Source organism: Peromyscus eremicus, chromosome 1 (assembly GCF_949786415.1).
Source record: "Peromyscus eremicus chromosome 1, PerEre_H2_v1, whole genome shotgun sequence".
Lineage (NCBI taxonomy): Eukaryota > Metazoa > Chordata > Mammalia > Rodentia > Cricetidae > Peromyscus > Peromyscus eremicus.
This window is the reverse complement of record NC_081416.1, coordinates 116,493,218-116,517,879: the sequence shown is the minus strand read 5'-3', so window position 1 is coordinate 116,517,879 and position 24,662 is coordinate 116,493,218. Positions and strand designations below refer to the sequence as shown.

Sequence of the window (24,662 nt, the reverse complement as noted above, 5' to 3'; positions counted from 1 at the left end):
GATCTGAAGCGAGAAATGGGGGTAACGGAGGGGGATAATTAGAGGGGGGAGAGGGAAATACAGAAGGGGAGGGACTAGGGTAACAGTAAGGATGTCTGAAAAAGTCGTAAGGAAGTATAATTTGAAGTGTCTACCTAAAATACATTACATGGAAACCTGTGTATACATATTAGAGTTCAATGAAAATTTTCCATCTGGGATGACAATGCTCTCCACAAGAGTCATAGACTGTCAAACAAAAATCCCAACCCCAGGCATGAAAAGCTCTTTTGAGTTGTTGGTCAGGGTTTTCCAGAGAGTCTCAAAACATAAGCTACTGCTGTTACCCTTCATTCCCCACAACCCCCAGGGGTGGAAGGTAAGTCCCCATTGCTGAAGACACCATGCACTTTGGACACAGAACCCAGAGAACCTGAAATGGATCTGACCTAAAAGCCTCCTCTTTGAACACTAGCTTTCACGGTACCAGAAGTGACCACGCAAGCTTCCAAAGGAGGGAAGCGACCTATACCTCGATGCCTATGAACCACAACAATTACCAGCATGGCAAAGGGTGCCATCGTGGCACACATACCTTGGTGGTAATGAATAGTTCTCTAATTGGACTTCAGCTCAACAAGAGGGAGATCATGTTTGGTCCTGGAAACCTAGCCAAGTTCACAGGGCTAGTGAATTCACAGATCTTGGAGGACAACTTACAACCATCTCTTTACAAAACCAACATAATCCCTAACTACATCCAAATATTTATCCTTATACCCACAAATAAATATGTTCTCACTTCACATCAAGGAGACTTCTCTGGAACAGAGACCATTTCAGAAAACCACAACCAATCAAAATGCAGAGTTGTGGAGTCCAGTCCAAACTGATACATCTACAACACAGCCCCTGAGAACAACCCAAGGCTCAGAGAACATCATGGAGGATCAGGGGGAAGGATTTGTAAAATTTTAGGATCAGTGAATTTGCTGTGAGATTGTGTCTCTTTAGAAATGTCAAAGAGGCTACTATAACCATGAAATCTCATCTGCATGGTTGGCTAAACATGACCCAAACAAGGATGACACCAATAGGCACGCTAACAGGGAAAGGAGAAAGCTCACAAGGCTTCAACCCTAGACAAAGAGCTACAGACGGCTAAGGAACACCGAGAAGAGGAGAAACAGTCATTTCCGGGGAAGAGCACACCGAACTGGCTATCCAATACCAACTGGTCAGCCCTGAAAATGTACACATAAATAACATTACACACACTTAACAGGTTGTATTTATACATTTAGGAATATATAAATATTCACAGACACGTGTAACAACAACAAAAGGAAAAGACATGAATGTGAAAGAGCATGAGGGAGGGGTACATGCGAGGCGTTGAATGGAGGAAAGGATGTAATTATAATCTCAGAGTTTTAAAAATTACTTTTAAAAAGAGGAAAGGCTGCCAGGACAGGTTTTACCTTTACTTCTGGAAGGGAAGTCTGCAGACAAGAGGGCTTACTTACCAGGATCGTTGGTTGGCTGCTAGTGCCTATGCCTGTAGTGGCCACACCACTTACCGTACGGCCCTGTGGGCAAGGGTTTGCCTTTGTATTTGAAACTTTGAATCAGACTGAAAATGTCACTGCCCTTAAGAGGATACCAGGTAGACACTGGTAACTGGCAATGGAGTATTTTGATCCTGATTGCAAAAGAAAGACTCACAGCTAGTGATTGTGAGCCACATATCTACCTAATTTGGTGTCGTGGCTTGGTACAAGGGCATTTGTGGCTCTGTAAAGTTTCGTATTTGAGATTTATGAAAGATGCCACTTGGAGGAGACAGTTGAACTTGAGGATGACACGGGAGTTAATGATGTTAGTTCTCTTTTCCATAGTGGACAAGGACCACGTAACTGATGAAGGGACAGACACTAAGGGTTTAGAACACAGATACTTTAGAGGGAGAGAAAAGAGACCCCCAGAATGGAGCATGTCTGGTGGGTCATTCAAACAGAAGCTGTATTGAGAGGGCTTTAATGAAATGTGGATGATCTTTTTGATTCTACAGAGACTTATGGCTGTTACCAGTGAAAGAGAAGATTGGTCTAGAATGTGGAATAAGAATTTCTTATTGCCTTCCTTAACTTTGAGAGGAAAAGATGCATTTTTAAAGGGGGAATATTTAAAATATACTTTATACTTAGCACTCTTTCCGAGGAACTGGGTTTTGTTACCAACATTCACAAGAGTGCACACAGCCACCTGTCGTTCCAATTCCCGGAGATCCAATACCCTCTCCTGGCCCCGAAGTTTCCTGCACATGCACAGTGCACACATCAGGCTCACAAAGACACATAAATCATTTTAAAAGATTTTTAAATGTGCCTTTAAAACATGTCTTGCTCTATAGCCTAGACTGGCCTAAAAAGCTCACTCTGTAGCCCAGGCCAGGTCAGGTTGGCCTCAGACTTGGGGCAATCTTCCAAATGCTGAGGTTATATGCATGGGCCACTCTGCTCGGCTAAGCTCTGCTTTTAATGGATTATTATAATATGGCTTCATTCCACAGATAAGAACTTAAATTTTTATTTTTTTACTTAATATGTATGTTGTGGTGGTTTGGATAGGAATGGCTCCCATATGTGTTTGAAAGTCTGGCCCATAGGGAGTGGCACTGTTAGGGTTAGGTGCTGGAACTGAATCCAGCTTCTCTGCAGGAGCAATAAGCATTCTTAACGGCTGGGCCATCTTTCCAGCAAAGAGAGTTTTTTTTTTTTTTTTTTTTTTTAAAGAGAGTATGTGCTAGTAAATGTTTGCAGGCACCTATTTTTCACATTTAAAACTTATCTCTTTTTATTTTATGACACAGTTTACCTTCTAAAGGATTCAGAGAAATATTTATATTTTCTAACATTTATAAGACTTTGCCTCAAGGCTAGTAGTTTACTGAATTTTATTGAAAATGTGTACATATACATATACATGAGTATACTTGTGTATAAATGCATGTAAACATTTTAGGATACCTGAAACTGTGATGATATACCTTCAATTAATGTTGTATCTGTATTATAAAAACATTAATAGTCAGTGCTATGCATCTTGATATAACTGTGCCTTACAAGAGGTAACATCCTTGATTTGATGAGATACAGCATTCAGAAAAGATCCCGGACATAAAAAGGAGAAAGGGTTTAATAGCAAAACTGGGACCTGACCTGCGCCCAAGTCCTGTCTGCTCTGTCCTCCGCAGGATGCTTTGGACAGTGAGCGTTTCCAAACCTTGGTTCCCAGAATATTTCTGCTGCTAGAATGATGACATATACTTGTTTTTCGAGACAGGGTTTCTTTGTGTAGCCTTAGCTGTCCTGTAGACCATGCTGGCCTCCCAAGTGCTGGGATTAAAGGCATATGCCACCACTGCCTGGCTAATAAATATTAAAAAAAAAAAAAAAAAAAAAAAAGATAGGGTCTCATGTAGCTGAGGATGAACTTAACTCACCCCATCTCTCCTCCACCTCCCAAGAGCTGGTATCACATGGGGCATCATCACATGTAAATTTGTGCTCTTAAACTACTTTTACACTTCAATTAAGTGAAACTGAAGTTCCTTTTCAGTGCCAATTTCCCAGGCTCAAAGAGGTGGGGTTTTCACTGTTCCCTACTGTTTTTCTTGGGTCACCTACTCAGTCAGTGTGGACATCCCATTTCTGTAACCTTGATCGTGATCTCTCTCTTTCTACTTGACACCAAGACTTTCACACTCCCCATCAATACTATCCTATTTTTGTTAAATTGATGTTTCTAAACTATGGTCTGGACTATTCAGTTCCACTTTTCATTCCACAAGTATGGACTGAGTGCTTACTTTATGCGAAGCACAATGTTATATACTGTAAGATGTACAAACAAATTTAAAACTGTAGCCTAAAGTCAGAAAGTGGCAATAACATACAGTTCAGAAAGCATCGTGGAACCCAGCAGAGGTAGAACTTATTTCCAGATGGTGATGTCACACTGTAAAATCTTAGAGAATGGATATAACTTGTCAACATCTGGAGGCGGGGTGTGTGTGTCTTTTATTTGTAGAGGAATGGTAAGCATTCCAAGCACAAGGGGACACTGGCAATCTAGAGAAATGTAATGAATGAGTAATTCATGAAGAAGTACTGCAGAAGTACCATAGGCAAGAGAATGAAAGAGAAATATCATAAAACAGAATTTTGAAACCAAATTAATATTCTGGGCCTAGGCAGCAAGGGGCTGTTGAGTATCTTGTATTCCAGCTGTGCTTGAATATGACTACGCTTATAGCAGTTATGCCTAAGATATGCTGGTAGGGGGTGCTTTAGGAAGAAGGGCATCAACAAGAAAAATGCTGCATTCACACTGTTCCGGGGGCGATGAGAACTTTGATGAGGTGGAGGCAATGGGTCTGGGAGTGGATGGATGCCAGTCACTGCAGGGACAAACAGCATATGTCATCTGACTGAGACGTGGAAAGAAACAGTATCCAATTTAGACACAGAACTTTTCTTTTTCTTTTCTTTTTTTCTTTTTGGTTTTTCCAGACAGGGTTTCTCTGTGTAGCTTTGCGCCTTTCCTGGATCTCGTTCTGTAGACCAGGCTGGCCTCGATCGCCTGCCTCTGCCTCCCGAGTGCTGGGATTAAAGGCGTGCGCCACCATCGCCCGGGCGGACACCGAACTTTTCAAGTTGATTGTATTCCCAAGAAAAGTGGACTGTCCGGGAAGCGATTTGAGAAAAAGATCAAGTTACAGCTGGGATGGTCAGCGTTTCCGCACTTGCAAACTCTCGAGAAGAAATCGCCAAGCCTTGGGGAGGGATCGGGCCACAGGCAGTGGAGAAGTGGACACGTTTCTGCAAAAACGTAAAGAGTGGCCCGCAGGAACCTGACTGCCGAGGTTTGCTCAGGACCGGGTCGGCCTTGCTCACGCGGTGCCGGTGCCGTAGTCTGCTCCTCACCCCGCCGCCCCGGCTCCGCTTCCGGTCCTGTTCGCGGACTTTCAGTCCCAGTGCGCCGACGACTGCCAGTCCAGGGGACTTTACTAGATGGCGACGTCTTTCACCCTTCGGTAAGACAGGCGTGCAGTCAGGGCAGCAAAGAGACAGCACCGCCCACCTTCGCCAAGTGGTTCGAATCTGGGCAGCTTCCCATCCGGGCGCGCCGCAGTTCGAACACGAGGGGCGTGGCAGGAAGGGGGCGGGGAAAGGCGATGCACTCTATGGATATCGCGAGATTTGTAGGCGGCTTCTTTTTTTTTTTTTTTTTGCGCTCCGGAAGCGGAAGTGGAGTAGTGAGGGATTCCTGCGCGTTTGGTTACCTTGGAGAGCTGCTCTGGGTGCTGCTGTGTGGCCATCCGAAGTCCCTCCAGGGCGGCCCGCGGAAGGGTGAGCACAGCCCTGGGCGGATGAGTCTTCCGGTCGGGGCGGCGGAGGGAACGGGGAGGCTGGAGCCGGGGGCCCCGCGGTCTGGAGGCGGTGGAGCCCCGAAGTCGCTCCTCCTCCGGGCCTCTTTCCCCTCGGGTCTGCTCTTTAAGGGGCTTCTGGAAGGAGCCGCTGTGTCGAAGCCGTTGTAAGGCACGTGTCCGATGGGCCGAGGTCGGGGAAACGCACTCTTCAGTGCGTCATCCTCGTCTGTCCTCCGGGCTCACCTTTGGAGAGCCCCCGAAGCCCTTTCTGTTAGCCGTGACCAGGGTGCCTCAGCCAGAGCTCTGGGGTTTTACTTGTGGAGAAGAAATTAGTGGGGTTCAAGGGCAGTGGAAGGTGTAGCCTTTCATTCCGCGGCAGCCACTACCACCAAGAACGTGCGTCCTGTAGTAACTAGTTACCGATGCTTGAACTAGCGTGTTGGTTTTGAAGACCCAGACGAGGAGGCTCGTGGCCTCTTGTAGCTCTTCAGTGGAAGAGCGAGTTTCCTCTTTGAATTGTTAGGGCTGAGATTCTGAAGAGTCCTTTGAATCCAGTGCCCTCAAACCGAGTCGTGTATGTACTCATCCTCTCTGCCCACATCTTTTTTGAGAGGAGAGAGAAAGGAGAGAGTGAGAGAGTGAGTTGATGCTCACAGAGGTCAGAAGGGGGCGTCGGATCCCCTGGAGCTAGAATTACAGGCAGTTATGAGCTGCCCAGCGTGGGTACTGGGATCTGATCTATGGTCCTTTGGAAGAATAGTGAGTGCTCTTGATTACTGAGTTAGCTCTCCACCCCTTCTCCATCTTTTGAGGTTCCTTTAAAACCCCTGAAGCCATATTATCTATATTTTTTGAAATTACTACTACATTTTTCCTTTTCCTCCTCCTAAGCTCTCCCATGTATCCTGCTTGCTTTCTTTCAAATTCATGGCTTCTTCAGTTGTTTTATATATGTGTTTAATGTGTGTGTGTGTTATATAGTGTATATATATGTATATATGTATAAATTGCTTAGTTTGTATAATGTTACTTGCATGTATATGTTTTCAGGGCTGATCCTATATGGTATTGAATAACCGGTTTGTGTGCTCTGCTCTTGGGAAGACTATTTCTCTTGCTCTTAGCATTCCTTAGTTGCTTGTAGTTCTTTGTTGAGACCTCTTGAGTTTTCCCCTTCCAGGTGATAGCTTGTTTATTGGTGTTGTCCCCGTATTTAATCAACCTAAATATTAAACAGTATAGTTGCCTCAAATCCTTGGGTTAAGTAAAGCTTGCATTAAGAGTTTGTTTAGAGCCGGGCGGTGGTGGCGCATGCCTTTAATCCCAGCACTCGGGAGGCAGAGGCAGGTGGATCACTGTGAGTTCGAGGCCAGCCTGGGCTACAGAGTAAGTTGCAGGACAGGCGCAAAGCTACACAGAGAAACCCTGTCTCGAAGGAAAAAAAAAAAAAAAGAGTTTGTTTAAATTCCACTCTCTTGAGTAAACAAACAAGATACTTGTTGATTGTGGTAGGTAGGGTATGGGGAAAATGTAGTGCATTTTCCTTGCCTTATGAATTTACTGTCTGTCTTAATTAGGAATGGGATGTCTTTCTGTCTCTGTAGTGGCTTCTGTGGTTAGTATGGAAACACGGACACTTTTAATTAGTTGGGAGTTTTTATTGTTGGCTTTTTTTTTTTTTTTCTCCCTTTTCTTTTTGAGACAGGGTCTCTCTATGCAGTCCTGGCTGCCCTGGAACTCACTCTATAGACCAGGCCGGCCTTGAACTCAGAAATCCGCCAGACTACCTCCCAAGTACTGGGATGCATGTACCGCTACACCTGGCCTAGTTGGATTTATTTTAAACTCATTTGGTTTTTGGTATTTGACATTAGTTTGCCAATACCAGCTGGGCACATAGAGGTATAATTAATAAGACATAATCTCAGTAGTAGCTGGAAAGGTAGAATATCCAGATATTGTTTCTTGTATTTTAATAACAATTCTAGTTTAATTTTGTTGAAATAAGGATAGTATTATGTTATGAATGCTTGCATTTTTTGAGAAAAAACAAAGCAAAGAAGATGCTATCTTCCAGTTAAACAACTTATGAAAAGCTTTAGTAGAAGTTTAATTAGTACAGGAAAAAAAAAATAATTGAGGATACCAGGGGAAAGATTTGGTTTTAAGCTTTTAACATGATGTTAAGTATGCCTCAAATCATAAAATAGGTTTGGTTCCTTTTTCTTTGCCAAGGCTGGTCTTGTATATCTAGGCTCAGTTGATCCTCCTGCCTCAGCCTGAGGAGTGCTAGGTCTACCAAGAAGTTTTGGTTTAGAAGTTTTGAGGCAATCAGTAAAAACATGAAGTTTAGATTAGGAAAGCTATGAGATAGAGAAGCTGAACAGTACCTGATCAAGGAGGACTGGGAAGTGGAGACTACTTATAGAATTCTGCAGTTTCAAGGTCTTGCTGAAGACTATTCCTTGAGGATTAGACCTGCAAGTTAAGTCAAATCTTTTCCTGTAGGCAGAGGGTTGAAGAAATTTTTTTTAAGTATCCATATATTATATGGATAACTCAGCTGTTAAGAGAGTCATGTTTTTAATTTTTATACTACATTTGTGTGTGGGTCTGTATGTCATAGCACACATGTGGAGATCAGAGGACCACTTGTGGGAGTTTGGTTTCTGCTTCTACCATATGGGACTTGGGGATTGAACTCAGGTCTTTAGACTTGGCCCCAAGCCCCTTTACCAACTGGGCCATTTTGCCAGCCCAGATTATACTGTTTATATCCATTAGACAGTATCTTACTTATTAGTGTCAGGTGTTTTGTCTTGTTTTTTTTCATTTCTCACAGGATCTGGAATAGGAGTAAATTGTGTAAGATTGTAAAATGGTTGCCCAAACTTTAATAACTGTGCACCTAAATGCCTGTTTTTATGTATGTTGCTTGGGTTGGCTTAAAACTCCTGGGTTCAAACAATTCTGCTTCAGTATCTGAAATGCTGAGGCTACAGGTATACATCACTGTCCCCAGATTCTCCCTTTTCCCCCTCTGTGTGTGTGTGGTGGTGGTGGTGGTGGTGGTGGTGGTGGTGGTGGTGGTGGTGGTGGGCGGGTTGCTGGGGTTTTGTTTTGTTTCGTTTTTTTTAAAAAGACAAGTCCTTGGTTTTTCTTTTTTAATTAAATTTTTTTAATTAAATTTTTTTGTTCATTTTACATACCAATCAAAGATCCTCCTCTTCCCTCCTCCTGCCCCTCCAGCCTCTCCCTCCTAACCTATCCCCCATTCCCTCCTACAAGAAGGTAAAGCCTCCCATGGGGAGGTATATTTAGTAGAGGCAGGTCAAAGCCCCTCCCCCTGCCTCAAGGCTGTGCAAGGTATCCCACCATAGGTAGTGGGCTCCAAAAAGCCTGCTCATGCACCAGGGATGGATCCTGATCCTACTGCCAAGGGGTCCCTTAAGCAGATCAAGCTACACAACTGTCTCCTTATGCAGAGGGCCTAGTCCAGTCCCATGCAGGCTCCACAGCTATTGATCTAAATTTCATGAGTTCCCACTAGTTTCGTTTGATTGTCTCTGTGGGTTTCCCCATCAAGATCTTGATGCCCCTTACTCATAGAACCCCTCTTCTCTCTCTTTGACTGGACTTCCTGAGCTGAGCCTGGTGTTTGGTTGTGGATCTCTGCATCTGCCTCCATCAGTTACTGGAGAAAGGCTCTATGATGGCAGTTAGGGTACTCACTGGTCTGATTACTGAGGTAAGCCAGTTCAGGCACCCTCTCCACTATTGCTAGTAGTCTAAGCTGAGGTCATCCTTGTGGATTCTTGGGAACTTTCCTAGCACCTGGTTTCTCCCTATCCCCATAATGTCTCCCTCTATCAAGGTATCTCTTTCACTGCTCTCCCACTCTATCCCTGTTTCAGCTCAACCATCCCATTCCCTTATGTTCTCATCCCCCATCCCCTACCCTCCATTGCCCACCCCTCATCCCTAGTTTACTCATGGAGATCTCATCTATTTTCCCTTCCCATTGAGATCCATGCGTCCCTCTTTGGGTCTTCCTTGTTAGCTAGCTTCTCTGGAGCTGTGGGTTGTAGTCTGGTTATCCTTTGCTTTACATCTGGTATCCACTTATGAGTACATGCCATGTTTGTCCTTCTAAATCTGGGCTACCTCACTCAGGATATTTTCTAGTTCCATCCATTTGCCTGCAGATTTCCTGATATCATTGTTTTTTTACTGCTGAGTAGTACTCTATTGTGTATATGTACCACATTTTCTTAATCCAATCTTTGGTTGAGGGGCATCTAGGTTGTTTCCAGGTTCTGGCTATTATGAATAATGCTTTTATGAACGTAGTTGAGCATGTGTCCTTGTGGTATGGGAAATGTAAATCAAAACAACTCTGAGATACCATCTTACACATGTCAGAATGGCTAAGATCAAAAATACTGAAGACAGCTTATGTTGGATATGAAGCAAGGGGAACACTCCTCAACTGTTGGTGGGAATGCAAACTTACATAGCCACTTTGGAAATCAGTATGGCAATTTCTAAGAAAATTGGGAATCAATCTTCCTCAAGACCCAGCTATACCACTCTTGGGCATATACCCAAGGAATGCTCAAGTCCTTGGTTTTTCAAGACAGGGTTTCTCTGAGTATCCCTGACTGTCCTGTAGACCAGACTGGCCTTGAACTCAGAGATCCTACTGCCTCTGCTTCCCCAGTGCTGGGATTAAAGGTGTGGGCCACCACCACCTGGTTCATTGTTCACTTTAAATTCAGGGTACCCTTACCCACCTTTCTCATAGTTTTGGTGGCACTATAATGTGTCTAATCATTTGGTAGGAAGCCTGAGATTCATCCCTTATTACTCCTCCCATATCTAATTAGTGACTTTTTCTTCCTGGAGTTCTTTTAAAATTGTTTTCTCAGCCCTTACCTCACATTAACTTTTCAGCATGTTATCTACATTATTACAGCAATCTGCTTTAGTTTAGTTTCATTAGTCCCTACCCAGTTACAAAAGGAGTCCTTCAAAATACTAAATTGGACCTTGTTTTTGTTTTTGTTGAGATGGGATTCCACTATATAGCCCTTGCTTGCTTGGAATTAACTGTAGACCAGGTTGGCCTGCAGTTCCTCCTGCCTCTGCCTCCTGTTACAGGTGTGTCTCACCACACATAAAGGTAGATTAGATCTTCAGACTTCCCCTCTTAAGTCACCCACCCATACTTCCCATTGCCTCCCAGAAAGAAGATACAAAAGTATTTGTGTTGGATACAACATTTCCCACAATTTGTCCCTTGTTTACTCTCTAGCTTTATTTCTTGGTGTCTTCTGCCTATGTTTACATCATATCCATCTTCTTCATACTTTTTATTGTGTGTATGTGTGGGGTGCATGTGGAAGCCAGATGTCCACTCCAGGGTCATTCTTCAGAAGCTGTCTACCTTGATGTTTGAACTAGGTCTTTCACTGGAACCTGGGGCTTGCCGATTAGCTAGGATGGCGAGCCAGCAAGCTCCAGGGGTCTGCCTGTCTCCACTTCCCCAGCACTGTGATTGTAGGCCTGTTCCACTAGACCTGGCTTTTTAAGTAGGTGCTGGAGAACAGACTCAGGTCCACATTCTTGCAGGACAAGCATGTTACAAATTGAGATATCCTCCCCAGCCACCATATCTGCCTCTTCTAGACTGGGGACTCTTTGGGGATATGGCCCATGATATATTGTTCATCTTAGTATTGCAGGCTCCAGTAGCACAATGTAGTCAAGAACTGTTACAGTCTTAAGTTTAAAAATACTTAGGGACTTTGTTAATACTCTGTCCAAAATAGTTCACTTCTTGGGTTTTCATAAGCTGATAAATTAGTATTAATTTTTTAAAAAATTCTTACAGATCCTAAAAACTGTACAGAATTTCAAGATGAGTGATACTTCTGAAGTGATTCCAGATTTTGAAGAGATGTTTGCAAGCAGATTCACACAAGATGACAAAGAGTACCAAGAATATTTGAAACGTCCTCCTGAATCTCCCCCAATTGTTGAGGAATGGAATAGCAGAGCCGGTGGTAACCAAAGAAATCGAGGCAACTGGTATGTGTTATTTCCAGAAGATAATACAGAGGGTTATCTGGGGAAAGATAGCTTTAATATGCCTGCCCCTAAAGCCAGGGCCAACCTGTGTTTTCAGTATGGTTCACCCACAGCCCTGGGACAGTGCCTGGAACATAATAAGCACTGTAAATACTTGCTTTTTATGAGTCTTGTTTAAGCCAGGCATAGTGATGCAAGCCATACTTTCAGTACTTAGGAGGCTGAGGCCATAGGTTCATGAGGTCTAGGCTAGCCTGGGCTATCCAGTGAGACCCTGTCTCAAACTAATATTTTCTTTACAGATATACTTAATAAAACTAGAGTTTTGTACTTGATTTCTTAAAGAAGGTATTGTTTTTGATTACTTTAGAAATTTTATAAAATGAAATGGAAAATTAAATGTAATAATTCAAAACTATGAAGAAGCCAGACTGTTTTGTGCATTTTGGTAGGTGTCAGGTGATCACAACTGGACTTGTTCCCTGCCTCTGTCCAGTAAAAGGTGTCCAGTGTGTGCTGGAAGAAGGACTTCAATCTTGGGGGAGTATGGCTAGTGCTGTGACGTCCACAGAGAACTAGGTTTTCCACTCTCAAGTAATGTGTGTTACATTGAGCACGCAAATGCCCTGGGGTTGGTTTCCTGGGTTTTTATTTTTTTAAAGAGAAGTTAATATTTTGTTTTCTTTTGGTAGGCTGCAAGATAACAGACAGTTTAGAGGTAGGGATAACAGACGAGGATGGCCAAGTGACAATCGATCAAATCAGTGGCATGGACGGTCATGGGGAAACAATTACCCACAGCAGAGACAAGAGCCTTACTATCAACAACAATACGGACAATATGGTCACAACCAGCGGCCTCCATATAGTTACTACTGACAGAAATGTTACGGCTTTCAACAAAAGACCATTCATTTTGATAACGTGTTAAACGTTTGGTTGTCTTCTTTTGGTCATAGTTTTTCATTCTATTTTACAGAATGGGTTGTTAATTGTTTAGAACTTGAGACTTGAATAAAATTGATCTTGCTAGAGATGTGATGATTGGTAGTAATAAAGTGGATTATATATGATTTAATAATGTTTTGAGTTTGGTCTGTTTTCCTTATTTGGCCTCTAGGAGTTCTGTCTTTAACACAGAAATAAAAATGATTAAATAGGAAACGCTAGCTTTTCCTTTATAGAAGAGTAACGCGCTCAGATGTATTCACCTCGGACATTTCAGAGTGAGGACAGTCAGTGTGTGAAAACACCCGTGATTACTTATGGTGTATTATACACAATAGCAGCAGTTGAAAGGTAAACAATTATATTTCTTTGAGTTTGTCATGTGATTATGGTTTTTTGTGGTTTGTAAGTATGAGTCAGCTCCAGAACCAGTTAGTCTATGTGGAAGGGCTCATTTTCATTTTCAGTGCGGCCTCCTGAAATGGTGGGATTGTAGCACTCAACAGTTTTTCGCAAACTTACAACAGGGAAGAAATGGATGTGCTCTATAAACACTCAAAATACTCATGTAATACTGCTGCATTTTAGCTATTTTGGTATTTAACCTGTATTGATTTTACAGGGTTATTTTCATTTTCAAATGCTTACCTTTGATGATGATTCTTACAATACAGTGAGGCTGTCACTTCTTTCAGAACAATCATTCTTCAAGTATTTTTATGATTACAATAGATTTATTCAAGTAAAAAAATTTAAAGACATTCAGTATATGTGTACAAAATGAAAGAATGAATAAATGCATAAAATGTGTGCAACTTTACTCTTATATTTTGACAGCCCATTTATGTACATGGTAATGACCTACTTGGTTTTTTATTACACTGTTCTTTATATATATTGAATAAGAGTTAACTTTCTAAGGTTGCCTTTTCTCTTAGCCCCTTGAGATGGGCTTCCAGGTTCTCTATGATCTGAATATATCCTCCCTGAGTCCCTCTTCTTGAAGAGCCATCCTCTTAGGTAACTTTTATTAAAAAGGTTCTAATACATTAAGTATTCACAATGAAGTAGTGAGATTTTAACATAAAGTAAGGCTTTTCCATGCGCACCTCTCATTCTGTTGATAGGTAATGGGCCAGCACTATTACATGAAGGTAAGTTTTGATATTACAGATACTGAACTTGAGTCAGGAATCACCTAGCTACACCACAGGATCTTCTTTAAAAGACGGGTTACCAAAAATCTGTCCACTGGTAAAGCACAGACATTAACCAGTTAGGACAGAAGCTGACTGTGGCATTACAAGCAGATCCTGTGCTTGTTAGCTCTTGATGCCATTAGAGATGTGGGCAGAAGAAACGCAATTGAAGTGAGGGGTGCTTCTCAAGATGCTCAGAAGAAAAGTTGTTTTCTAACAGTATTTAAGTATTTTAATATCTGCTATATGTAAATATGGTCCTGGTTTTTAAAAAATGAGTGAAGTCCTTTTAACATCAATTATTTTTTCATTCAGTATGAGTAACCCAATGTGGTAGGTGACTTCCAGTCCCGTCTTTAAAGGTCCGTGACTTGAAGAAGTCGGGTCAGGTTTGGATGAATAGCGTCCTGTTTAGATGGGGCAGTCCTTACCCTGCCACCCTTGCAGAGTTGTAAATGGTCAAAGGAAGAGTGAAAACAAAAACTGAAACCATGACCAGAAAGCCCTCTGTTATAAGCACAGCAAAGACGTTTGTTGGGAGGGAATACTTGGTAAATTGTGAAGCAGAGTAGTGCAAGATGTCAACTCACAAGACAGCCAGGTGTGGTGAGCACGCCTGATGTCCCAGGGAAGTCCCTAGGCTGCGTGGTGAATTGTCTCTAACATACAAACAAGATGAGGAAAGGCAAGAAACAATGACAGGGATTTATCATCATTTCCTTATGTGTATCCATATGTAAATTGCAAAGGGAGATCAAGTTATAGTTAGGAAATAAACACTTCAAGTTTAGAAGAAGCTTATATAAAAGCTAAAATTAGTGCCACACACTGTTTGGAAATTGGCACTCACTTTAAAATGTGTTGATTATTGAACACATCAGATTAAATCCTTTGAGAACAGCTTGCTGGGGACTTAAGAGTTTTCTGGCATGTGTTTTGCAGTGTGAGAAGGATGTCGGGTATCTAGCATATAAATAGCCTAGTGCCATTGCTTTGAGAGTAGGTTTTGGGTTCTTGGAACCGTTTAGGAAAGGCATCTGAAAAGATTCCTGGCATTCTTAAGATGTTTAACAGAGAAGGGTGAAATTTCCTTTTGAATTTCATGTACCTCAAGGAAAATACACGACCTTATGGAAAAGTTAAAGGTAAAATGTCCGTTTTCTTTTTTATCATTTAAGAGTGGGATTTTTCTGTTACTTAGGTTGGTGTTAAGGTCCAACCCCAACCTATCGAAGGGTCCCTTGAAGTGGGGAGTGAGGGATTGAGGAATGCTAGATAGAAATATAGATGAAGAAAAAGACAGACACGGGATAGCTTCGGGAGGGCCCTGGGTCAATACTCAGCAGCCTTGAGTTTATTTCTAACCTCCCACAGGTTGGCCTGGAACTCCTAGGCTCAAGCAGTCCCCATGCCTTCGACTCCTGAGTAGCAGGGGACTGCAGGTGTGTGCCACCCTGCCCAACCAAATGACAGTCTTAAGAGTGCTAAAGTAGAAGGACATGACCTTTCATCCTGAAGGCTAATGACAGAACTAATTTTGAATTCTAATAAAAGTACTATACTTTGTTCTTAACATTGTTACGCTTTAAATTTTTTTCTACTTTTTATTCCGCTTGACTTTTAAATTTTGTGTTGGTCGGTATTCAGTATACCTGAGGAAATTTAAAAGGACGACAGGTATTTGAGGTTCATGGTCTTGGGGCTTCTGTCACTTCTGTCATGTCTGTCACGGTTGGCTCTAATGCCTTTGGGCTTCTGAAAGGAGCATGTGGCAGAAACCTGTTCACCTCATGGTGGTTTGAAAGTGAAAGGGGGATGAGGTAAGAGGCTGGAGCTGGTTGGCCCTGCCTCTAAACCCCCAATGACACCACAGGCTGGGACAAAGCTTTTCACACATGGTCCTTAGAATCCAAAATATGTGGTTGTGGGAATCTACACCCTGAGCTATTGACTTCTGTGTTGTTGATTCTGGGGATGGGACCTCACACACGCTAGGCAACTCTCCTTACCCCAGCCCCATCTTTACTTTTTATTTTGAGACAGTTTCACTGAGTTGCCCAGGTTGACCTTGAACTTCCAGTCCTACTTGGGATATTGACTTTCAGTTAGCACTACTGTCTATGGTAAAAGAAAATTAATACTGTCAGTATTCAGCTTAATACTTGAGGATTAAAATACAGCTATATATGATGTTCCCAGATCCTGCTATGGTATTAGAGAACAAATTAAAATCTAGATCCAATTAGTAGATTGGACCCCAAGGGAACCTTGAGAGCAAATATTTCCTCCTTTCTAGAAGTTTGGTGCTGCTTTTGAGGAAAGTAACATCCAAAATGTGGTCCTGAGCCAGGATGGCTACATGCTGCCCATCAGCAGAGCTGTACATGTGAGGGCGTGCAGGGGTGAGGAGGGAGTAACTCTTCAGCTGCTTGAACAGTGCAGGAGCCTTGGCACCAGAGAAAACAACTTACTCTGAGGAATTGTTATCCATGTCATCAGATTAGAAAAATGGAGACGAGCAGCAGGTGGTACCTGTCAGATTTACATTTTTACAGGGTAGGTAGGATGGAGGAGCAGCTTAACCCAAGATAGGCTTCCAACAAACCTACCAACAGGATTTGACTGCTCCTTGTAAGATGATGTAAAAGCATGCACATAAAAAGGATGGAATCTGATGGGTGTGGTACATGCCTTTAATATCATCACTAGGAGGCAGTTAGAAGGAGCGCTCGAGTTCAAGGCCAGCCTGGTCGATATAGTGATGTTCAGGACAGCCAGGGCTACATAGAAAGATCTTATCTTTAAAGAAAAAAAAAAAAAAGGAGGAGGATGGAATCTTACCATGTGATGACATGGATAAACCTGCTGGAGGTTACTGTGGTCAGTGAAATAAGCCAGACACAGACTTAATTCCACATCTCACTAGCAGAAACAAATTATGTTGACCACATAAAAATATGGAGTAGCACCAGGCAGTGGTGGCGCACGCCTTTAATCCCAGCACTCGGGAGGCAGAGGCAGGCGGATCTCTGTGAGTTCGAGGCCAGCCTGGTCTACAAAGTGAGTTCCAGGAAAGGCACAAAACTACACAGAGAAACTCTGTCTCAAAAAACCAAAAAAAAAAAAAAAAAAAAAAAAAAATGGAGTAGCACAGAGATCACTATAAACTAGGAAGGTGTGGAGGGGGGGCAGATAGACAGGGTTAGTAATGGATTTGAAAATAAAATTAGTGGTGGGAAGTAGTTCTAATATTCTTGAATGGAATCATTGTAAAACTCATACTTTCCAAAATAACTAAAGAGCTGAGTTCCTGACACATAAATGATAGTATGTGAGATGATAGAAATGTTAATTACCCAGATTTGGTTGCTATACTGTCCACATGTATCAAATTACACTATATTTCATAAAAAAAAAAAGTACAAATACAGCTGGGCGGGCAGTGGTGGCGCACGCCTTTAATCCCAGCACTTGGGAGGCAGAGCCAGGCAGATCTCTGTGATTTCGAGGCCAGCCTGGTCTACAGAGGGAGATCCAGGACAAGCACCAAAACTACACAGAGAAACCCTGTCTCAAAAAATAAAACAAAAGAAAGTACAAATACTATAACAATTATAAAGTAAACAAGTATACAGCATTGGACTAGGTGCATAAGAACACATAGAACACAGGTTCACACCTCCAAAATTTGAAGAGGGCCTTTGTGGGCTGGATTAAGAGGTTCAGCTCACAGTCTCTGAGTTCATAGTGGATCAGTCCTGTTGTTTCTGGAAGATGCTGATTCCTTGGAGTCATCATTCCTTGGTGACCTGTACCAGGCTTTTTCTTTTAGGCCACCAACCAGCTCCCAAATCATGACACAGAGACTTATTAGTTTTAAACGCTCCACCTAGCTTAGGCACGTTTCTAGCTAGCTCTTTTAAATTAACCTGTTTCTCTTTATCTATCTTTTGCCTCAGAGCTTTTTACCTTTTCTTTCATGGTGTCTCTATGACTGGCTGGTTGGTGGCCTCCTGGCTTCTGGCTCCAGGAGTCTCCTCTCTTCTCTCATTCTTCTCAGGCCTAGATTTCCTCCTATCTATTCTCTCTGCCTGCCAACCCTGCCTATCCTTTCTCTACCTACCTATTGGCCATTCAGTTTTTTATTAGACCAATCAGGTGCCTTAGGCAGGCAAGATGAAACAGCAACACATCTTTACATAGTTAAACAAATGCAGCATAAACAAAAGTAACACCTTTACACAGTTAAAGTAATACTCTGCAGCATAAACACATCTTTGTCCAGTTAAAATAATATTCCACAACCACCACCTCGGGATCTTACACTCTCTTCTGCCTCCTCTTCCACATAGATCCCTGAGCCTTGAGGGTTTTGATGAAGACATCCCATTCAGGGCTCAGGGCTCCAAAGCCTCTCACTCTGCATGCACATTGTCCAGTTGTGGGTCCCTTTGCTAATCACCATCTACTGCAGAAAGTAGCTTCTCTGATGAGGGCTGGATGGCGCTCTTCTCTATGTGTGCAGCATGCAGAGGACTTGTACAGGTCCAGGCCAGACAAAGTCCCAGCACTAAGAAGGGGAAGTGGACGCAGTCCCACCCCTAACCAAGAAGCTGTGTGCAATTGATACCTGCTGGGGCGGGAAATCAGTTTTCTCCAATAGGTATCACTGGGTATATCCACCACACTCCAGGGCAGGCCCTCTGCCCAGGAGTAGTTAGCCAATACAAAACAGACTCCATGGTTTTTGTTTGTTTGTTTTAGAATTTTTTTCTTACTGATTTTTGCCTTTCTAAATTTTGTTTTAATTTGCATTTTTTGTTTTTGGTTGTTTTTCCTGTGGGTTTTGTTTGTTTTAATAGAGAACATGAAGTTCAATGGGTAGGGAGGATCTTGGAGGAGTTGGGGAGGGAAAAGAATATGACCAAAATATATTATATATATTTCAGCTTACCAGGCAATGGTGGCACATGCCTTTAATCCCAGCACTTGGGAGGCAGAGGCAGGTGGATCTCTTGTTGTACCCGCTTTGAGAAACCCCCGGAGAACACCAAGGAGCGGGGTTCCAACGCAAGCACATAAGGGTCCTTTTATTTATTGTCAGGTTCAACCTGAGCCACCGCACGGCAGATGGAAGGAAATGTGGCAGCAGCCTCGAGCCCAGGTGTAGAGAGTTGTTATAGGGAAAAACCACAAGCTGGGAATTACATGCTTTGGTGACTTAGGATTGGATATAAGAGATATGGGGCAAGGTGATTTTTGAAACTATTGGTCTAGACATTGGGCATGAAACCACAGTTGAAACCACTGGGTTAGGCCATAACCCGCTGAACAGGATTATCTGGATTGCTCAGCAAGATTATCTAGATATCTTCAAGGGCCATAAACCTCAGACAGAATGTCTGCAGGAGCATACTGCTCTGTATCTGTTGAGTTGTCATGGCACATTCCTGAGGACCTTCCTGGAACTGAGTACAGCAGGTAGTCTAAGATGGTGGCCCTACCCTAAGAGGGAGTCTGTATTGCCTTCACCCTCTGAGTTCAAGGCCAGCCTGGCCTACAGAGTGAGTTCCAGGACAGCCAAGGCTGCACAGAGAAACCCTGTCTTGAGAAACAAAACAAAAAGTAGTTCAGCTCACAGGGCTGGGGGTGTAGCTTTGGAAGAATGCCTGCCTAGCACTCACAAAGTCCTGAGTTTGTGCTCTATAAGAATGGAAGATCAGAATTACAAGCTCATCTTCAGCTACCTAGTGTGTCTGAGGCCAGTCTGGCTGCATAAGAAAGACCCTGTCTCAAAAAATTAGGGTTCAGCTCACAAATACCCCACCAGTATCTTCGTGGGCTGACGGACTGATTTAGTGGGTGTTTCATTCTGTCCCTAAGGGCACAGAGAACCCTATGTATTAATTACAGTTAAATTTTCTCTGGGTTTCAGTGACATCTCCTGAGACCAGTTCTGGGGAGGATGTGATTATGATCTCATGGTGTTTTTCCACCGCTGGTGCCGCCGTTAACTCCCCAAAGTCGCCAGCCTTTGTCTGAATGAGGTAAACAAGCTGGTGTCATCGCTAAAGCCAGAGCGCTTTGTTGTTTTGTGAACTTTTTCCTCTTTTATGTTTCTTTAATTATGTATACTCCATGTATATACAAAACAAATGCAAAACGTGAGTGAGATGGTACAAAAATAAGTAGTCTTCACCCAAACATATATTCTTTTACCGGTTTTACCCTGGTCACACAGATTTATAGAAATTATATATTTCTTCCTTTCTTACACACACACACACACACACACACACACACACACCCCTCATACACTTAACAGACTACAACAGATATCACTCTAGGTCAATAACAGATTCAAAACTAATGATTTAATTTTAATAATATAGTAAAGACTTGCCATTGATTAAATGATTATTCTCTTGGTAGATACTAGGGGATTCTCTTTTCATTTTCCACATGCTAACATGTGCTGCATTACCTTGTTTTCCACATGCTAACATGTGCTGCATTACCTTGTTTTCCACATGCTAACATGTGCTGCATTACCTTTGTATACATACCCTTTAGTGCTTTTATTTGGTGCTCTGTGGAAAGTACTCTTAAAAGGAGAATTGTCATGTTAAAGGATACCACTTAATACACTAGGAGGTCACATGCTCATCGGCAACATGTAAATGATAATGTTTGTATTGTCCTTGAAGTGGGAGGATCCACTTCAAATGTGGGTGGCACCATGCCCTGGGCTGGCGCCTTGGCCTGCATAAAAAGGAGGAAATGGCTGATCGCGACCATTCATCTGCTTCCTGACTACAGTGCAGTATGACTGGCTCCCTGGAGCTCCCTGCTGCTCTGCCCTCCCCACCATGCCGGACTGTACCCTCAAACTGAACTGAAATAATCCTTCTTAGGTGGCGTTTGCCAGGTGTCTGGTCATGAAGGTGGCCAATATGCAGAAATTATATAGTGCTTTTTTCCCCTATGACTTCAGAGTTTTAAGAGGTTTTTTAACCCTGACATTGGTACTGTGTGGGTGAGTGGGTGAAGCACAGGATGTGCCCGTGAGTGGGCACACACGTTAGGAAGGTTGAGAACCACTGCACTGGACCGTCTCACTGACCCACCTGCAGCTTTTTGTCTGATTGGTCACAAGCGTCTCAGTCTTCGTAATCCCGGCTTTTACTAGGACGTTTCACTGTTGGCTGTCAGGGAACCTTTGTCACCCGGGACACTGCACCGTTTTGTCAACTCCTCTTTTCTTTCTCAGGCATTTTCTTATGTCTTCAACCACTGGTTCCACATTTTGATTCTCTCCTGGGATTCTAAATACGTAAGCATTGCTTTTTCCTTTGACTTCCACAGCTGCCTTTTCCGTTGCCCAGGCTTCTCTGACTTGGCCTCGTGTTTTCAACCCTGTTATTTTGTTTCCAGCATGGTCTTTAGTTCTCTGGTGATTCCTTTTCTTTTTATTATTTCCAAAGATTTACTGTTTTTAATCATGTGTATGTATGTGTGGGTGCGTGTGAGTGTGGGTGGCCCAGTCCAGAGGTGTTAGACTTCTCCTGGAGCTGGAGTTAAATGTGGGTGCAGGGAACTGAGCTCGATCCTCTGGAAGGGCGGCATGGGATCCTAAGTGCTGGCCAGCTCTCTGGTCCTTTCTTTTTAAATTCAGTTAGACCTGCTGCAGATGCTTCACTGTGACCTGAAGTGAGCGGGCATCCTATGTGGCAGGAAGCTCCCACGTGGACAGAGCAGCTTAGAACAGGATTAGAGGCTCTCTGCTCTACTGATAATGCGCTTCCGTAGTCTTCTCTGTGCTCCTGACCTCCAGGGATCTGAGGACACCTAAGGCTTTGCCATAATTTGGAAGCCCCTGTGACAGCGGAGCACATCACAGGTGACTTTCACGTGGAAATGACTAAGGAAGCTCTAACTTCGGCTTCAGAGTTTGGGGATTCCTTGGCTCTAATCCCAGCCTAAGATGCCTTCAAATGATGGCACTGTAGGTTTCTCAAAGGGACAGAGTGTTCTCATTAGAAGACCTCCCTACACAGCCTATCGATTGGTGGGTGTGTTCTTCAGTCAAATAAACCGGCACGTTAGGGACCTGGCTAGTTGTCTGCTCAATCGGAATCACTGACTAGGTGGGATTTCTGGAAGCTGTGGAGTAGAGGGCTTTGATTCCTGCTCTCTTCCCTGGCACTCGCCTGGACTGCTCAGCACCCAGCTGGCCCTCGGCCAACACTGTCCGGAGAGAAACGACTTGCAGCGTAAGAGGATCTAAGCTCGAAGCACATCTCTGGAAATGTGGAGCCAAGTGTGTGAGAACAGCCGTGCGGACTTCCGACAGCTGAACTGACGAGGATCGTCAAGGGACCTGTCGATTTCTGCCATGCTGTCACAGTGCCACCTCTTGGATGGAAACTGAAATATCTGAGCTTTAAAGTTGCCAATCACATATATTAAAACGATTGAACATGCGGTCGTGGTAAGTTCTAAGTACTTATATTCTGCCTTACAGTTAAGGAATTATTTAACCAAATCCTTGAAAACTTGAGATAGAACGCTGTAGTCCACAGCCTAGAAAGCCTTCTAAAATTCCCATCTTTAGCATTTTGGAGACTTAAACACTGCAAAGGTCCCACTTGGATTTTCTGGTTATCTCTATCCTCTAGCCAAAGGAAGGGTGTGGAGTGACCCCAGAAATCAAACAGTTGTGTGGGAGAGATTGTCTCTTCTGGTGGAAGCGAGGGGTGACAGATGTGGGTGGGGCTACAGTACAGCATCACCCTGACACTAGTCCTCGGTTATCTCAGACCTCATTTATAGCTGTGGCAAAGCCAGGTTCCCCAGATAGCAGAGGACGAGAAAAGCAGTATAACAACAGGTCAGTCTGTAGACTGTCAGTATTTGTTACTCAGAATTAATTGGGGGTGGATCGGGCTAGAATCATATTACCTGAAAGGGGGGTAATAGATGTTGGGTTTTGTGTCCTTGTTCTTGGCTCTACTTCAGTATTCTTGAGGTGAAATCCAACCCTGGATCCCACTGAAGAGAGCTGCCTAGTCAGCCTCCTCTGGCAGGTCAAGGTTCCCATCAGTGAGGACGAGAAACAGTTAGACTGCTGAAGACTACCATATTTACAGAGGAAGAAGGGTCTCCATCTAGAACACAGCCCCTGGACCAGTTCCTTGATGGTGTCGCTATGATGTATCTTTTATTTTGCTTGTTTATTTGGAGGTAGCATCTTGTTTAATTCAGGCCTGACTAGAACTTAACTACACAGACCAGGTTGGCCTTGAACTTTCGATTCACCTGCCTGAGCCTCCCTGAAGTGGGATTATAGGCCTGTGCCACCACACTTGGCTGTGATGCATCTTTCTTGTTGGAAAATATTGTTATGAGTTGGGCAGTGGTGGCACACACCTTTAATCACAGCACTCGAGAGGCAGAGAAAAGCAGATCTCTATGAGTTCGAGGCCAGCCTGGTCTACAAAGAGAGTTCCAGGACAGCCAGGACTGTTACGCAGAGAAACCCTGTCTTGAAAACAAACAAAAATGGTATATTTCTTTTAAAATTATTAGGCAAAGGCTCCTTCTTAAAATATGGCCACTTTGCCGGGCAGTGGTGGCACATGCCTTTAATCCCAGCACTCGGGAGGCAGAGCCAGGCGGATCTCTGTGAGTTCGAGGCCAGCCTGGTCTACAGAGCAAGATCCAGGACAGACACCAAAACTACACAGAGAAACCTTGTCTCAAAAAAAACCAAAACCAAAACCAACCAAACAAACAAACAAAAAATATGGCCACTTACAGTGAAACAGAACTGGTGGGTGGCAGACAATTGTATCCTAGCACTGGGGTTGAGGTAGGTGAACTTGAAGTGAGCAGTTGAGATTAGTCTGGGCAACATAGTTAGGCCTCATGTCAGAAAAAAAAAAAAATTATTGTAGTAAAAACTGCTGGCTTTGATTCTGGTATCCATTTCGCTCTACTAGTTTACTCCAGAGTATGCTGATCCTATCTCCAGCTCTGGGATGGGCCTGAATGGGCCTAAAACAATTGGATAAACATCTTCTAACCATTGGTTAGTTACTTACTTATGGGTTGTCACTTCTTGCCAAGAGGGTAGTTTAGACACTCCTGTGATCTGATTTGGTGTGAGGCGGAAAACACCACCAAGCTCTCCTTCACAGCCTCCTTAGCAGAGGGTCAGCATGCAGATGTGAAACCCCAGGCAGGGCCTTTTGCCTCATTGAAGAAGTGGGCCTGAGCATAACACCTACACCACGGTGGAAATGAAGTGGGATCTTTGTGACATCAATGAGGACCTCTGTGACACCTCTGGACTTTGTGAGCATGTTAACACATCCCCTCGACATGTGTTTCTGTGCCATGAGAAAGCTTCCTGTAGTGAGCCAGGCATGGCCACAGGTGAAATGACTGTGGTACCCAGTGGAACTGTGGGAAAGTTCTCCAGCCCAAACCAACACAGACCAGTACTCAGAAGCAGTGTGGTAGAGGGTCTTACAAGACAGGGCAGCTGGTTTAAACCAGTTCTGCTACTAACCAGCACTGGGCTCTGGATAAGCTGCCCAACTGATCTTGTCCTTGGCTCCTGAAAGGAAATTTCTAGTTCTTTTACATTAAGCATTTCTACAATTGCTGTTTTTTGTGGACTATGGCACACACTACAAATCAGCAATTATGTTATTTACTAAATGACTGTAACTTGGCTGGGCGCACTGTGCATGTCTATGTATAATCCAGCTCTTGGGAGCCTAGGGCAGTAGGAGCTGCGAGGCTGCACACCAAGCTCTACATCGTGAGACCCTGTCTCAAAGACCAAAACGAAGAATGACAATCTAGAGTACTGTAACATAGGTCAAATATATAAAATGTATTTATATCTTTTCAGCTATATATACATACACAGGTACACAGGCTGTATCCCAGGCTGACCTGAAACTCTATTATGTAAAGGATCATCTGGAACTTCTCATCCCCTT

At 43.4% G+C, this 24,662-nt stretch overlaps 1 protein-coding gene and 1 long non-coding RNA gene across 2 annotated transcripts; one reads left to right on the top strand and one right to left on the bottom strand.

Annotated features, from left to right (window-relative positions):
• The first annotated feature begins 5,271 nt into the window (after positions 1-5,271).
• Ramac (RNA guanine-7 methyltransferase activating subunit) lies at positions 5,272-12,584 on the top strand. Its single transcript, XM_059272219.1, has 3 exons — positions 5,272-5,393; positions 11,307-11,503; positions 12,196-12,584. Exons 2-3 carry the CDS (start codon positions 11,334-11,336, stop codon positions 12,380-12,382), a joined length of 357 nt encoding a protein of 118 aa, XP_059128202.1. The 5' UTR covers positions 5,272-5,393; positions 11,307-11,333; the 3' UTR covers positions 12,383-12,584.
• A 7,418-nt stretch (positions 12,585-20,002) lies between these two features.
• Positions 20,003-24,210, bottom strand: LOC131917992 (uncharacterized). Its single transcript, XR_009380806.1, has 2 exons — positions 23,754-24,210; positions 20,003-22,091 (listed from the first exon to the last, which is right to left on the bottom strand). It is a non-coding gene; the product is annotated as an uncharacterized LOC131917992 (long non-coding RNA).
• Between the last annotated feature and the right edge of the window lie 452 nt (positions 24,211-24,662).